Source organism: Melanerpes formicivorus, unplaced genomic scaffold (assembly GCF_026170545.1).
Source record: "Melanerpes formicivorus ecotype bairdi unplaced genomic scaffold, bMelFor1.0.p_v2 SCAF_90, whole genome shotgun sequence".
In the NCBI taxonomy this organism is placed as follows: Eukaryota; Metazoa; Chordata; class Aves; order Piciformes; family Picidae; genus Melanerpes; species Melanerpes formicivorus.
In genome coordinates, this window is record NW_027142442.1 from 1,744,783 (window position 1) to 1,761,273 (window position 16,491).

A 16,491-nucleotide genomic window follows, 5' to 3' on the forward strand; every position below is an offset into this window, starting at 1 on the left:
GTCTTTGCTGGCTGTGGCAGCAGTGCCCAATGGAAAGCACTGTAGGGAACAGGGCAGGAACAGCACAAGCAGCGAAAACCTCTGCAGCCTGGCAAGGCGCTGAGAAGAAACTGCCCTGCAATGGCTAGTGGGACCAGAGCAGGGAATGTAAACAGTCCAGTATCCACAAGGAGGTCATAACCTCAGAGTCCAGTTTCCTTTCCTCTTCTCCCTTCTGCCTAATCTCCAAGAGCTGCACTGTTTACTAGCAAGATAAGTAAACAAACAAAGGAAAGCTCCGAAGCAATCATATGTTTTTCTGGCCAACTCACTGCACGCCCTGGTCCCAGGGTGCACACATGGCAGCCAGCTCTGCACGCCAAGGCAGGCAGCAATGCACAGGCAGCCTGATGGGCATGGGTAGCCCTCCTCTGCCTTGCCTGCAACACAGCTGTGGAGGGGCAAAAGGGGGGACTGTGCTACCCTGCATGAATGCAGAGCTGGGCAGGCCTTGTTGCCAGGAACCTCCAATTACAAAGGCTGGCAGAAAACAGACCCCTAAAGCTGAGGAGGACAGAAAGCAGTGGGGAACAGGGACATTCCTGGTCGGTACAGCAGAGCCCAGCATAGCAAAGCCAACAGAGTAGAAACCCTGTTACCCTCCACTGACTTTCTGTAGGGACAAAAAGGGAGACAAGTTAATTGAGAAGGGAAGCTCTGACTTATGTCCAAGCCAACAGCATCCTGTAAAGCACATCCAGGAAAACCTAGACATGTGGCCTTTTGCCAGGTGTTCAATGGATGCATTGAGTTTCCTCCCCGAGGCTGGCAGGTGTTCTGGCCTCCAGACACACAGAACAGCAGGGAGAGAGAGAAGTGGAAGAGCTCTCAGTCCAGCCCAGGTTTTGGGAAAGAAATCACCTGCAATACATCCTTAAGACGTGGCACACTAGCTGTTGGTGTCTTGCTGGAAACCCAACAGTCCCTGGGTAAAAGCTGTCTGTATAGTGAGTGCTAAAAGAATGAGACAACACACATTTGATGAACAGTCAAGGCTGTACAGGCCCCTGCAGGAAGCACTAGCTAAAAGCTTCCAGCATAAACCAGTTTGCTTTTATTTCCTAATCTAAAACAACAGGACACAGAGCAGAGATACAAAGTAAAGCAGTGCCGCAATGAGAATTACACCACGGCTCCTGCCCGCTCCCTGGACACGGAGCTCCAGGAACTAGACACAAAGGAGCTACATTCCTGCCTTATCCAGGGCCGGTTCTGGCTCTGCCAGCAAGAACAATTGGACTGCCAGGAACTGTGCCTTTCCCACCCCATTTGCTTTGGCTCTTTGCTTCTAGAACACCACACGGTCCAAAGTAAATGCCTGCATATGGGCTCTCCCTGCTGCTCGGCACAGACCTGGCTCACACCCTCCTGTCCTGCAGTACAGACGCCGTGTTCCCTCGCACAGGCCTTCCTGACACCGGCCCGCGGCATTCCCCTCTACAGCGGCGTCAACAGTGGTGTGCAGACCAGGTGCTTCCTCGGGCAGAGGTAATCTCAGTTCCACATCCGTGCTAGCTCGAGGGCCCCGGCAGGTCACACCTCCCGAGCTGTGGCGGGGAGGGTCACGCCAGGCCCAGTGCACACCTCAGGGAACATCCCCTTGGCAGGCCGCCTGCACGCCCGTCTCCAGCACCTCCCTCAGACCTCTTCCCCTGGCCCCGAGATCCGCAGCGACCCTTTCCCACGAGCCCCCGCGCGGCAGGCAGCGGGGTCAGGAGTCACCGCCCGCCCGCGCTCACGCGAGCGCCATCTCCTCACCCCCGCCAGCCCACGCTAGCAGCACTTCTCATTGGCTACGCCGCTGCCGAGAGGCAGGAGCGCATTGGCAGCCTCCGCCAATAGGAACGCGGGTCTGCGGCAGCGGAAGTGGAAGTGGTGCGTGCGGCTGTGTTGACGATCGGGGGCCGGACTGCTGCTGCTGTCATGCCGGGCGCCGCCGAGCGTAGCTCGGAGCTGTCGGAGCAGATAGAAGCCTTTGTGGCGCGGCTGCGGGGCGGCGGGGAACGGCAGCGCTCCGAGGACACGGCGCGGCAGACGCTGTCTCTGCTGCGGAAGATCATCGCACACGGGCGATGGAGCAAGGCCGGTGAGGGCCGGCCGCGGCAGGCAGAGCCCGTGTGGCGTCGGAAGCGAGGCGGCGGCAGGGCCTGGCAGCAGGGAGAGTTGTGGGAGGGCAGTGATGGGGCTCCTGGAGGCCGTCCGGCCGCGGCCATGGGGCGCGGAGGGAGCAGCAAGGCTAGGATAGTGTCGTGGTGGTGGCCTGCGGCCCGAGGGGCTTGGTAACTCCACCAGCAGCTGCCAGCAGATCTAGGTTCCCAGTACAGTTTACTGTACTTACCGCTGTCACAGTGTGAGGAGCTGAACGGATCTCTCCCGCTCCAGCCGTGCACTTTTCTCAGTAGCGTGGCTCGAAGTGCTGATCGTTCCAGCAGAAGGCTGCTTATGGCCCTAAGTTTCGAGTCTGTATTGCATCGGGGCCGTTCACCCTACAGAAACACTGCGAGTGACTTTCTGCTCACAGCTCCGTCCTCTTTCTGGGTATTGCATTACTGGTGCTAGAGCCAGCAGCTGGCCAAGGGGCTGCTGTGGCGTGGATATGGTGATTTAATGCTCGATTGGGTTCACTCTGGGCAGCAAAAACCAAGTCTCTCCTCTCTTTCAGGGGAGCTCATGGATCTGATCCGGACAGAAGGCCAGAGGATGACGGCAGCCCAGCCGTCTGAGACAACTGTGGGCAACATGGTGCGGCGAGTGCTGAAGGTCATTCGGGAAGAGTATGGCAGGTGAAGTGCCCCTCTCTTGCTGCCAGTACACCTCCTGGGAGCCCAGAACAGCCCTCCCATGCAGTGTGTTCTTCTGTGAGACCCTTTTAGTGTCCATCACTCTCTTTTCCCATCTGTCTTGTAGAGGGACTCAGCAAGTTTTAATATCAGAGGAAGAGACCTGTCATTTTCAGCCCTCATAATGACATTCAGTCTAGTGAAACTCCATTTCATTTGTGTTGTGGTTGCATGAGGACAGTCAGTGCCCTGACTTCGGGCTGTTCTTTTGTTCCATCTCTTGGTCGATCCCCCTGGAGAAGTAGCCTTGGGCCCACTTCTCAGCTGCAGCATTGACATGACTGATGAAGGCACATTCTGGCAGAGATTTGAGTGTGTTTCTACCAGAGCCAGCTAGGGAGGCTCTTCAGTGTGGCATGGTGTGCCTCTTGCATGGAGTTTTCCTTCCTCTCTGTTGACATCCAGGCATGCTGTGTGATAGGGATGGTGCTCAGGCTGGCTGTGCCTCTGTGCTGTCTCCCAAGGTTGAAGGGCTGCCTCTCTCTGCAGGCTTCATGGGCGCAGTGAGGAAAGCGACCAGCAAGAATCCCTGCACAAACTCCTGACTTCTGGAGGACTGAGTGAGGATTTCAACACCCCTTATCCTCTCCTCAGAGCTAATGTTATTGAAGCTATTAATGAGCTGCTAATAGAGCTAGGTATGGATTGGTCTGAACTACTGCCCTATAAGTGTAGCTTCCTATGGGATGCGACTGATGCTTCCCCCTCCTCTTAGGTGGAAAGAATTTTGTCCTGCTCCTAGGACTTCTTTGGCTTAAGAGAGAGATGGGTGGAACAATGTGGGCTGTTGGCCTGTGCTTTTGGTCTTGGAAGTGTTGCTTTTCCTAGCTGCTTTTCCACCTGTGGCTTCCTTCTGTTACAGAGGGCACCACTGATAACATTGCTATGCAGGCACTGGAGCACATCCACTCCAACGAGGTGATCATGACCATCGGCTACTCGCGCACAGTTGAGGCCTTCCTAAAGGAAGCTGCCCGCAAGCGGAAGTTCCAGGTCATTGTGGCAGAGTGTGCACCCTTCTGCCAGGTGAGGCCTGGGCTGCCTGCCCTCTCCAGGCACTGTGTTGCCCAAGTGTTTTACTGAACTCCTCTCTGGAGGCAAGCTGAACGTTACCTATGTTCCTTTGCAGTGGAGAGATTGAATCATAGAATGGTCTGGGTTGGAAGGGACCTCCGAAGGTCACCTAGTCCAACCTCCTCTGCAGTCAGCAGGGGTGTCCTCAACTATATCAGGCTGCCCAGAGCCCTGTCAAGCCTCACTTTGAATACCTCCAGGGAATGGGACCTCAGCTACCTCCCTGAGCAACCTCCTCCAGTGTTCCACTACCCTCAGAGTAAAGAACCTGTTCCTAACATCCATCCTAAATCTACTCTTCTCTAGTTTGAAGACTGTTATCCTGCTCTGTGTCCTTCAGTCAGGAGGCTGTATTTGTGCTGCTGGTATTTGTGCAGTTCAGACAAGAATTGAGTGCTAATGTCTCTACAACTGCACCACAGGAGCTATGTCCTAGGGGACTAATTGGATTCTCCTGTTTTTTAGGGTCACGAAATGGCTGTCCGACTATCTAAAGAGAACATTGAAACTACTGTCATGAGTGATGCAGCTATTTTTGCTGTCATGTCTCGAGTCAACAAGGTAAGGAGGGTTCATGGGAGGAGGGAGTTCACAGCAGGTTGGGTGTTTAGGTCTCCCAAACCAGCTGCAGGTCCCAGTAGTGACAAATGTGTTCACTGAAGTCTCAAACCTGTAATAGTCCCTGTGCATAGCTGGGGTAGAGATTAATTGTGGAACCCCAAGTCAGTGTGATGACTGACTGCAGGGTGATAGTATTTTTTCTGCCTTAATGGCTACAAGAAACCAAGCAAGGAGAGCCTCAAAAGATTAACTTCAGTTTTAAAAGAACATGAACAAAAAGCTTAATTTTCAAAGGGGAGAAACTCCCCTTGCCAGCAACACAGCACACCAAGGTGTGTCTCTTCAAACAGATCTGTTCTGTCCTTCATAAAAGATGAAGATCTGGCACTCCAAAATAATAATAATTAACAACATAAACAATTAAGAAAGATACTTGTAACAATAAAATCTAGCCACACCACTTCTTGCCTGTGTATTTCAAGCTGCTTTTCATTATTCCCATTTCACAGCAAGGGAATTGTTGCAGACAACAGTCAAGTTACTTGTACAAAGCTTACTTTGCAGGCTTGTAGAATAATGGGGAACACAACCTAGTTTCTGCTTAGTGTTCCCTGCAGTAGAACATATATTTGTCCTTTGAAGTTCTCCATGCTGGCCCCATCAATAGAACCAGTGCTAGATGAAACAGGTCAGGCATCTAAGTACCCTGTGTCCAGATTCTGCCTGGCTGTTCTGACACTCTTCCTCCAGCTCATGTGGCAGGGAGCAAGCCAGGAAGTGTTCTTTCCCCAGTGTACTGTGGAACCTGCTATCTGATGCCAGTTTGCTTTTTAAGGTCATCATTGGTACAAAGACAATCCTGGCCAATGGTGCCCTGATTGCTGTGAGTGGGACTCACACTCTGGCGCTGGCAGCTAAACACCACTCCACTCCACTGATTGTTTGTGCCCCCATGTTCAAGCTTTCACCTCAGGTAAGTACAGCAGCTTCACCTGCTCTGCACAGAAATGGGGTGGGGTTAATTTTATGCCTGTGGAAGCTTAGGGTGGAAGGTACCATCTGTCCCATGGCAAGGTTGGTACATGAGCTATATCCACCATTAGTGCTGTTAACTTCAGATAGGATATCCTCACCCAAATGTGCCACACCTCAGGATCATCTTTGCCACGTGTGCTGCAGAAGCAGTATGTCAGGTATAAGGATGTAGAAGCAGTGCCTTCTAGGGACTGGTATCACCAGACCTGTTTTTGTTCAACCAGAGTGGATTTCAGTTTGTATCATTGAAAGGCCCTGTGTAGTGATAGAGGAGGTAGGTGGAGATGTTCTAAACTGTTTCATGCACTCAGTTCTTTTTCAGTACTGTCAGATGCAGTGGCAGACTGGGGAAGTCACTTCTCTGCTCCAGTTCTTTAGGCTTTGCAGAGAGGCAGCTAGACCATCGAAGGCTCTAGAAGCTCTGAGGGAAAAAATCCTTCACCTGTTGATGTTAGAGGTACTAGGCACAAGCACTATTAAGCAGATGTAGTGTCACCAGCAAGTCTTCCTCCTCTGTTTGACTTTCTTCCAGCGCCTAGGCTCTGTTTTCTCTAGGCTAATGAGGCAGTCTTGTTTTTCCTGACTTTGCTGTACTCTTTCTCATTCAGTTCCCTAATGAAGAAGATTCATTCCACAAGTTTGTGTCACCACAGGAGGTGCTGCCATTCACAGAAGGTACTGGTTAACTTTTACAGGCTGGTCAAGCTGGTTCAGGCTGCAGTTTGTGAAGTGTTTTTTTAACAGCTCTCATTAAGAGAGTCTTGTGTTTAGATTTTGTAAACCAAGACATAAACTCCGTTCCTGTTTCAAGCAGAAAAAAAAAAGTGCTGAAACCATTGTGGGTTACACAAGCACAGAAAAAGGATTTCATCTGAACACTGTCTTTGCATTCCTGCTTCTCTCTGAACTAGTCAGTGTTTATTACAGGAATGTGCCAGGCAGGTGGGCGTTTCCTGTGGGACAAAGCAGATGCCCAACACTGAGGGTGGCTTCCTTTCCTTCCTACACTTCATGTGAACTTCTTAAAACTTTGTTATGTGAACCCCTTGGTGAAATCCATTCTCTCTCCAAGGGGTTTCCCACACAAGCACCATCTTTACAAAGGTGTCAGCTCCGATGCCCGTTCTCAGATAGCAGAGTGTCTTTCAACGCCCAGTTTCTGAGTGAAGAAGACTTTTGAAATGAAGCTAGAACATTTTGGGGTTTGGCCTTTGGAGCTTTTCTTTAAATAATTTTGGCATCAGGATTGCTGTATTCTAATTACAAACTGGCAGGTTTTCTGGCAACTGGTAAACGAACACCAGAGGGGATCTGGGAGTTCGACCATTAAAAACTGCCAAAAGGGAGTGCTGCCCTTCCTCCAGGATTGCGGTACGTGTGTGACTCAATGACATCAGCGAGGAAGCTGGAAAGCATTCAGGATATTCCAGTACTAGTTCAGGGTGGCACATGCATAACCAGCTTCTTCAGGGGCTCTGGAAGATGTGTAGAAAGCTCCATGTGTGTAATACTGCTGCTATTCACTTTGCAGGGGAGATCCTGGCAAAGATCAACGTCCACTGCCCAGTGTTCGACTATGTCCCTCCAGAGCTCATTACTCTCTTCATTTCCAACATCGGGGGTAATGCACCTTCCTACATCTACCGCCTCATGAGTGAGCTCTACCACCCAGATGACTATGAACTCTAATGCTATGAAGCACATCCTTCTCCAGACACTTCTGTCTTTCTCTCAAAGGTACAACAGCTAAGTGAAACGTACATTGCAGAGACCGGTTGCTGCGGGGAATTTTTCTCTGCACTGTCTTTCCTACCCAAAAATCAACAGAAGGCAGAGCTCTTGTACAGGCTTTGATCTCTGTGCTGTGTACAAGCCAGTTGCTGCTGCTATCCCACTTTGGTTTTGAAATGGCAAGGCATACATGCAACTCTCCAGGGCAGCTAGGCTGTTACTTCAAAGTGTGCTGCAATAAAGGTTGTTTACAGTGCTCTCACAGTTAAGCATGGTTTTCACACACAGTTGTTTCTTTCGCTGGTGGGAGTTTCACCAGTCTATTGAGTTGCCTGCGCCAATGATGCAGTTGCAGCCTTTAAGATGTGCTTTCATATCCAACTGTGGTAATTGTCTTCAAAATCAATACTTTGTGTAGAATTTTCTGACAATTTTTGGCAAGTTGCTGAAACACAAACCAGCTGGAATGGCAATTCCATCCGTGATGAAAAGCAGATCTTCAGCAGTCCCAGCAGCTAGCTTGTTCCCTTCCATGAAAGAAGAAAAGATCAAGAGCTTGCTTTGCTTATTGTAGGCTGAGAGTCTTTCCTGTAGTAACTGAGTGACTGTGACTGTTCTCCTTGGGTGGACATCTTGTCTCATTGGCAGAGTTCCTGATTTTTGTGAGGGGCAGCATGGAATGTCTTAGAAATCTCAGGCTCTCACAGGTCAGTCAGATCGTTTTGCCTTAGTCCACTTCATCAGTGTATGGCAATACACTACACCACAGTTCCAGCATCACATGAAAGTAGTTTCCACTCCTTGTTTTGCTTTTGATTCAGCAGGTGTCAACATTTCTCTGATTTGGTGTTAAGTTTGATGTCTGTGATTAAACAAAGATATCAGCTGCTTTTACCACTAAAATAAACTCTACGCTCCTTAGACACAAAATAGAACTGGAACCTGGGGGGGTGGGGTGGTGGAAAAGTCTGCCTGTTCTGAAAAATACTGTGTGGTATTTAGTTATTTCTGTGGGGGTAGCTTTCTGTGCCCTGGGAATGTGGGGCTATGCTAGGATTCAGAAATCTTGTAAGAATGAAACTTACAGGCAGCTGGAGAACAGCTGGGTGTGCCTTTCATTGCCTAGTTCAATAGAAATGCTGGGGTTTGATCCTGTGTTGGCCTGTCTATACTATGAAGCTGGCCAGTCCATTCCAACCACTGCCATGAGCTCAAGGAAAGCCTAGTGATAATTTTATTAATAAATACCTCCCCATTTTCAAACCACTATAAAATAAATTAATTAAAAGCCTCCTCTCTATGATGCAGAATCATGCTATGCTTGCAGAGAAAAAGCACTTGAGTAACTACAAGTGGCTGCAACTTCTTGCCTCTGACAGTCAAGCACTGACATATGGCAGAGGTTTACAAGGCAGTTCCTCAATGTTGAAGATGCTTCTCCAGGCTACAACAGTGGACTCCTTCTGCCATGTTCTCCTGGCTGGTCTCTGCTCCTGGGTCAGTACTTGGAGCGGAACTTGTGACCACACTGGCTTGGAAACGTGGCTCCACACAGGGGGCTCCAAGCAACAGGGGGACCTCGATCATACCAACACTTACAGTGGTCACATCTCACAGTCTTAACCTTTTTTGACTAGGGTCTTTTTTTCCCAAACAGTTGCCACGCTCTCACCATCCTCCTCAGTCTAGCCAGATTGGGTTTGGGCTGGAGGGAGAAAAGAAGCACTACATCAGAACTGAGTAAAAGAGCTTCAGTCCCAATACAGTCATGCCCCAGTGTTTTTAATACCCAGTTCCAAGTCCCACCTGACTTGCAACAGAATCCAATTTCATAACATAGCATGGTAATAGGAAAAAAGTAAGTATTACTGGTTTGTAAAAAATTAAATGTTGCTATTTCTTTGTGCTTCCCCTCCCCCCCATTTTATAGCATCCTACATTTTGGGGGAGTAGGTGTTTAATTAGTATCTTTGCCACTAGTAGAATATTAGAATCTACCTGTTTTCCAAGTTTTTACTCTTAAAAACTGCAAACACTTGAAAGACATGCTTAAGGACTGCATTCCAGTAAATGTGGCCACTCATAAGAAATTTGGTAAGGTCCCTGCTAAAACTGCAGGTCAGAGGTTTAGTGCTCTGAAGTTTTACTTTATTGGTGACAGCTATATAAAAAGTCAAGAGACAGACAGTGGTGTGGTTTCAAACTGGTCCTTTCTAGTTCTAATAGATGCATGTGTGACATGCCTCTGATAAGCCAGAGTGTGGATTACTGGAGGTGTATCTGTGTCCCACACAGTACCTGCTTTTCCTGCTGTAGATGGTCTATGTCTGCAAGAGGCATCATGGAAGGTCTTCCATGAGCACACTGGAAGGGCAGCTGGCAAGATGACAAAGCTTCAATAAGCCTGCAGCTCTCTTCCAAAGTCAAGCACTCATTGAACTTAATAGCTCCTGCAAACAAAACAAAACAAAACAAAACAAAACAAAACAAAAACTTCTTGCATGCACTGCAGAAGAGAACGCAAGCAACCCAGCAAGCTCCTCTCCACAGCTGCAGTTTTCACAGGAAAAAAGGCAGCTCCCAAAGATGAGCTGCGAGGCTGCAAAAGCAGCCCAAAGGCTGCAGTATGTCAGACTTGGGGCTTAGCTCAATTAACCAGCCTGCTGCACAAGGCTCTGCTTTCCATCACCTAACCTAGGTCTGAGGAATGGCAAGATTATTAGGGTTTTGCTTTTCAGATGATGTAGGAAGAGGCAAATGGGCTTGTATGTTGCTTTTCTGTGTGTGTTACAGTGGAAGGTGCAACCAGTTCACAAATCAAAAAAACATCGAGCCAAGATGACAGCTAATCAGTTCCATAGGCCTCCACAGATGCACAAAACCCTCTGCAATCTTCAGCCATGGGACATTTTTAGATGTAAAAAGGATTATGTATTGTCTGCTGTTTGTAGAATGCACTGATGCTCCTGAAAGTAGCTGCTTTAGGTTCATGATGACCCCTTCGAAAGTAATTTTGTTAATACTGCATATGGCACAGGAACTGCCACAAAAGGACAGAGTCTACACCTGTAAGGTCTGCTTCATTTCCAAGTGCTGGAAAGCCATAATCTCATAGATGTAAATGGCAGCTGAATTCCTTCCAAAAATACCTGAAAGGTCACATGCACACCTAAACTTCACTGTTGATACTTACACGAACCAAAAAGTGCTTTTCGGGAAGAGTATCTTATGTCTTTCCTGCTTGCCTTCAAGCAGGTTCCTTTGCCCCTTCACAGAGCTGTTATTTGAATGGTTCAGAGCTCACACAAATGAGCAGACCTCAGAGCTGTATTCTGTCTCTGCTTCATGTGAGGGTTGGAAGGTACATTGTGCCCACACATGAATACATCAGTGCAGTATTGCTCACCCCTCACAGTGCTGTCTGTCCATGAAAACATCATCATCTCTTCTTCCCTATGAAACACATGGTCTGTAATTCCAGCATTCCTGCAGATGCATTCTGGCCCAAGAATGATGTTGTGTGGAGACAGAAAGGTTAAAAAAAACCCCAAAAACCAGAATGTAAGAAATTACAGTTGCCCTACCGTGACAGGCCTGGGAAGCCAGCACCTTCAGAAACGTCAGAGGCAGTGTTCCTCGTGCTCCTCCTCCTGTGGTCTGCACTAGCTAAAAGTAGTAAGGGAACATCATCTTACTTTCCATTTCATATCAGAAAAAGGAAGAACTGCAACACAATGGAAACTAAAAATTTGGAAAAGACAGTGGATACTCTAGTCCACCTTTCTCATTTGAGGTGTAACATGTTCCCTTTGGTACATGCAGTAAACTTTGCATTATTACAGTCAATTTCAGAAGCAGACAGCAACTCACCTCAACTTGTTCTTGAATAAGCTCCTAGAAAGGAAAAGGTAATATCATCAGCTGCTTTTTCTCCCTTTCATTGCCCATACCCTGCTTTGTCCACATCTATGTATATTGTACTGTGTAACTGCCAGAACCAGGCAAAAATGCTGTTGCTAGTATGCTGTCCATGGTCCGAAAGGTCCAGGTGCAAGTCCTGACTTCTCAGAAGCATCCATCTGTAGGATGGGTATAATGGAATTTTATACATAGAATAAACCAGGTTGGAAGAGACCTCCTTCAAGATCATCGTGTCCAACCCATCAACCAATCCAACCCACCTAAACAACTAACCCATGGCACCAAGCACCCCATCAAGCCGCCTCCTGAACACCACCAGTGATGGTGACTCCACCGCCTCCCCAGGCAGCCCATGCCAATGGGCAATCACTCTCTCTGTATAGAACTTCTTCCTAACATCCAACCTAAACCTCCCCTGGCACAGCCTGAGACTGTGTCCTCTTGTTCTGGATATATACCTCACAGTGCAATGGATACATGTTATCTTTGAACAGCTGCCCTTCTTTAGAATTAGAAATAGACTAGACTAGACTATAATAGAATAAACCAGGTTGGAAGAGACCTTCAAGATCATCACGTCCAACCTATCATCCAACACCACCTAATCAACTAACCCATGGCACCAAGCACCCTATCAAGTCTCCTCCGAAACACCTCCAATGATGGTTACTCCACCACCTCCCCGGGCAGCCCATTCCAATGGGCAATCACTCTCTCTGTGTAGAATTTCTTCCTAACATCCAGTCTGAACCTCCCTTGGAGCTAATAGTCCATGTGGATTTCATTTCTGATGTCTAAAATGCAATGAATTCATAACCAGTCGTGATTAGGTGCTAGCAGGGCAAATTAAAAGAACTGCAGAACTCATCTGCCAAAATGTTCATGAGACCTTGAGGAGTCAGCCAAGAATGAGCGCTCATGAGGCATGGAGCTGATTCCCTCCTCCACCACTTTCAGCACTCTTGGCTCCCAAATCACAGCAGGAGAGTGCATTTTGAGTCCTTTCTGATTATAGCAAGGTTGGAAAAGAAAATTAAATTAAATGAGTCATCTTCTCTCTTTCTTCTTTTCATATCAAACTAGATGTATGGCAAGACGGGGCTGATTCACAACGGCTCAGCCCAGTGGCTGAACATGGTCCTCCAGGAGCAATTTTTAAGGAATCCTTGAAGCAGTTGTGAGTGTGGAGAATTTTTTTACAGTAGAAACTGCAAGTAATCATTTCAGCAATTTCTCCCTCAAACTGCAAAACATCTGGAACAGCAACTTCTAGAAAGCTGCACTGCCCATGTAGAAGTTTAATGAAAACAACTTCAAATTCTAACAAACAGTATTTCTCTATCAGCAATACTAATCATTTTAATGTTCATTCAAGCATTCATGAGCAGTAAACTGGGGAAAAATCTGCTCTATATACTCTTTCTTCTTGCTTCTCTACCAGTCCAAGCCTGAAACAGTCTCTTATAATTTCTATTAATAGTTCAGAGATTTCAGTTGTAAGACTATTTATCTACTAAAAGGGATGGAACTCACATTTGCCAAGGGTCTTCACTGTCTCACTCACAAGAGATATACTCTAACACCCTGGGCCATTAACAGAGAGTAAGACCCAGTATCATAGTTTCACTCATACCCACAGCTGACCTCCACAATGCTTTTGGTGACAGGTTGTCTTTTCCGTCGCAATTCATTGGCTTCTCTTTCTATAAAACACAGTGGCACTTTCCTCACTAGAACTAAGGAACTCTTGTTCTCAGGGAATGATAATTCAAGACCCAAGTCCTCCAAGCTTCTGTAGCAGCATCTGAGGAAGAAAAAATACCAAGACATCAACCACAACAGCTATGTCTCTACAGCCTGTGTAAATATTTCTGCAGTCCTCATATATGTTTACTTCTTGCAACAGAATCTATGCATGATGAGATTCCAGGCAATTTTGCTCTTTCAGCTACATTTCTTCACTCTAGGCAACCCTGGTGATTTCATGTTCCACAAACACAAGATCTAAGAGTTCCTGTGTTATGTAGAGAGAAGCTTTATGTCTAAATTTACAAACCAATCTTTTCTGAAGATGTGCAAGGTGCTTGGTTCAACACACTCCGAATGCTGAAGTTACAAAGCATTAACGACCGCTTTAAGTCTAACCCCAAAAGCTGTGATTTCAACTGACACCTAACAGCAAATAGTTGAAATGGAAAAAAAAATATTCTAAGAGAATTATGATAATTTAATGAACTTTACATCCCATTAAGCAAAGAGAACCCAGGAAAGAATAACCTCTAGTTAATCTAACGTACGTCACTCTGGATGGAAAAATACACACCAAAATGGGACTTCAGAGCCAGCTGAGAGCTTGTCTTCAAAATGAAAACAATTGTAGCAATCTATAGTTCATTAAAGCCAAGGTGATGAAGGTCAATTTTAGGAAAGAGATTCTTTGAGCAAAGAAAAAAAGAAGCCAATCTATACTCACTAGAATCAGTCACAAGAATAACACAAGTAGCTTTCATATGGAGATGCTTTGTGTGCCCCTAAAAAGGAGCCTTGTGTAGCCATCAGCAAGAGTGGAGGAGACAGAAAAAGCCTATTGTGGTGAAATGACAGAGTCCAAGCAGCTAGTGAGGTCAATCAACCTTGCCCTTTTTAAAATTTTTTTTAAGGGGAAAAAAAAAAGAGAGGAAGTTCAAGAGAGTCAACTGAACAATGCATTACTACAATGCTTAGTAGACAAATAACAGATTCAAAGCTGGAGGTGAAGCATAGGTCCAGCTGAACTATTAAATAGCAAGCGTAGCTGAAGGGGAAGGTCCTCAGGGAAGTTAATGTATTTCATTACATCAGACTTTACCACAGACAAGTTATATTCTGCCAGCAACAAAAACAACAGAATTTGCATTTTCATGTGGTACTTCTAATTTGTAACTTGGCAGTAAGGGCAGTCTCACAGAGAGACTAAAGAGATGAACTGCTAATAATGAGAAAATAAAGAGCAACACAATAAAAGCCACCAGTATATGCCAGCAGCAATAAGCCTCTTGAATCAGTGATCTTAAAGTGATAACTGGAAATCACAACTGGCATCCCACTGGGTTGAATAATTTACCAGGTGTCCTTAAAAGAAAACCATGCCACTCTGATTTACCTCATCTTACTGCTTTTGGTAGCATGTTTGTGATTTAGCTGATGAAGAAAAGTAGCTCAGGCAATTTGTTTGGTCTTTCAAAAAGTCTTTGATGCTGCCTCTTAAAAGTGGCTACAAATGCAGATGCAAAATGTTGTCCTGGATAAAGAGGTAACATTTGTCATGAATTAGAGGCTGAATTAAAGAATTAAAGATCTGCTGCCAACAGATGGTCAGTGTTCCACAGGACAAGACTCCTGATTTGTATCTTAATTGTTCATTAGTGATGTGGAAGAGAAGGGGCATGGTCAAGCAGAGAACCCAGAATGATGTAGGTTTGCTGAGACTAAAGATGACACTGAAATCAATTAGGATTTAAATAGGAAAATGATGAATGAAATGAGTAGGATGAATGAAAAATGTATCATGAAATATGGACAGAAAAATTGAATTCTCTGCTCCTAAAGACAGTAACTGCAAATTGTCAGGAATAATTTGCACATTTTGATGGCCTTTACATAAATAGCAAAAATGAAATCCAAACCCACAAAAAAACCACCAAACACCCACGACTCTGTGATTCGTGGTCATGATCATTCAATAAACAGGCAGCTCATGCAAGCAGCTGCAGCCAAAAAGCAGGCAAGATACCAGGTATGGATATAACAGACAGAAAATAGAAGCACAACTGCAAAGGCACTGTACAAATCAATGGAATACACTGAGTGTATTGTATTCAATGTTAACCACCTAGTCTCAAAAGCAGGTGGATCAGAAATGGAAAACATTCAAAGATGAGTGCAAAAAATAAGTTGAAAAAGAGGCATTACAAATATTGTGGTGTTAGCCAGAACATCACAAAGAGATGGGAACAACAAAGGCATTCAAATATCACTGAACTGTGAACAGCAATGGTTATGTTCTCACATTTTTCCCTAAGGCAGGTGGAACATATTGAGCTTTACACTTTCCTTTGACATTTCTGGTATTGGCCACTGGTGCACAAAAGAGTTAACAAACAGATACAACACCAAAATACACCCTCAAGTGGCTTTACACCAAACAAGTGTATCCCTGTAACAGCCAACAATCTTAACAAGGAGTGATGTTAAAAACCTATCGAGCTTGCCACAGGCATCTCAAGAAAAAGAGCAGTTTGAGAATATTAAGATATAACTTCACCTGGAAATGAAGAACAGTGCAGGGGCAAAAAAAAACACAAATACATGTGGCAGGTGACAGGGATCTGGGGGGGGGGGGGGAAGTTTGAGTTGTCCTAATAGTAGCCAGGCCACCATTCTGAAACATTTGGGAAAGAGTGTTCCTGAGCTACTCTTGGCAGACATCTAGGATTAAGGAACACATTTCTGAAGGATTTCCATATCCCATGCTCTTCTCAAACAGTGCCTGTTAAATCAGTGACTAGATGGACACTATGGACACTGCTCTCCAGTGTGCACTCCCATGTCCTGAGCTCCAGACAGCAGGATCTTTTGGAGACTGCTTGGGCATTCTCCTGGCCCACACATGAAGGTTTACTTTTCCAGGGAAACCACAGCACATAGCAGAGGCACTGAGGTGGCACACCACAGGGTTTTGCCTGGAGACATTGTAATGACGTGCCTGAGAAGCACACCTATTTTCTTCTGCATAGAGCCAACTGATCTCAGCTCAGGAAAGAATCGACAGCTTCTTTACTAAGCTTCATGGTAGAGAGATCTTTCTGGTCAACAAAGCCGACCCCAAAAATTTAGAGTTGCCCATTACCAACCGCAGAAATCGTCTTTGTTCTTCTGTAACTTCAATCTCCAAAGGGGGAGAGATGGAGGAGGACAGCAATTTCTTCTTTCCACATGCTGCAGCTTCCTTCTCATAGGAGTCTGTGAATGAATCATTTAGAAGTATCCTCTCTTAGGATATTTACGCAAGCACTACCCTTAATGACCCTATGGTTTGGCATGTAATCCTCTATTTGGATTAAAAAGTGACCACAAAATACCCTCTCTTGAAACTTGTGGTGGACTGGAAATGTCACAAACCAGATAACCTAGTCTCTGGGGAAGGGTTGGTTAATGCCATTTTGCTTTTTCCCACCAGTTCCAAAAAAGAGTCACTCTAAATAGAAAAAAACCAAAACCCTAGTGATATATTTAGTCCAACTCACAGAGA

General features: G+C 46.1%; 2 protein-coding genes across 3 annotated transcripts in view; one reads left to right on the forward strand and one right to left on the reverse strand.

The window, feature by feature from the left end:
* The first annotated feature begins 1,905 nt into the window (after positions 1–1,905).
* On the forward strand, positions 1,906–8,201 carry EIF2B2 (eukaryotic translation initiation factor 2B subunit beta). The gene is made up of 8 exons (XM_068165528.1): positions 1,906–2,125; positions 2,702–2,822; positions 3,369–3,517; positions 3,742–3,905; positions 4,419–4,514; positions 5,350–5,487; positions 6,158–6,224; positions 7,081–8,201. Exons 1-8 carry the CDS (start codon positions 1,963–1,965, stop codon positions 7,236–7,238), a joined length of 1,056 nt encoding a protein of 351 aa, XP_068021629.1. The 5' UTR covers positions 1,906–1,962; the 3' UTR covers positions 7,239–8,201.
* Positions 4,755–16,491, reverse strand: part of MLH3 (mutL homolog 3) — a 28,709-nt gene continuing 16,972 nt past the window's right edge. For both annotated transcript variants that reach the window (XM_068165527.1, XM_068165526.1), the window contains 6 exons: positions 16,094–16,202; positions 12,846–13,005; positions 11,151–11,174; positions 10,865–10,946; positions 9,579–9,730; positions 4,755–8,985 (listed from right to left, as the gene is read on the reverse strand). In XM_068165527.1, coding sequence (XP_068021628.1) covers positions 8,914–8,985; positions 9,579–9,730; positions 10,865–10,946; positions 11,151–11,174; positions 12,846–13,005; positions 16,094–16,202 — 599 coding nt within the window. In that variant the 3' untranslated portion in view covers positions 4,755–8,913. The remainder of the gene's footprint in view (positions 8,986–9,578; positions 9,731–10,864; positions 10,947–11,150; positions 11,175–12,845; positions 13,006–16,093; positions 16,203–16,491) is intronic.

Coding starts and splice junctions, on each gene's coding strand:
- EIF2B2 (XM_068165528.1), top strand. CDS start 1,963: ATGCCGGGCGCCGCCGAGCGTAGCTCGGAGCTGTCGGAGCAGATAGAA. Junction 2,823..3,368: donor ATTCGGGAAGAGTATGGCAG/GTGAAGTGCCCC, acceptor CTCTCTCTGCAG/GCTTCATGGGCGCAGTGAGG. Junction 5,488..6,157: donor TGTTCAAGCTTTCACCTCAG/GTAAGTACAGCA, acceptor TTTCTCATTCAG/TTCCCTAATGAAGAAGATTC.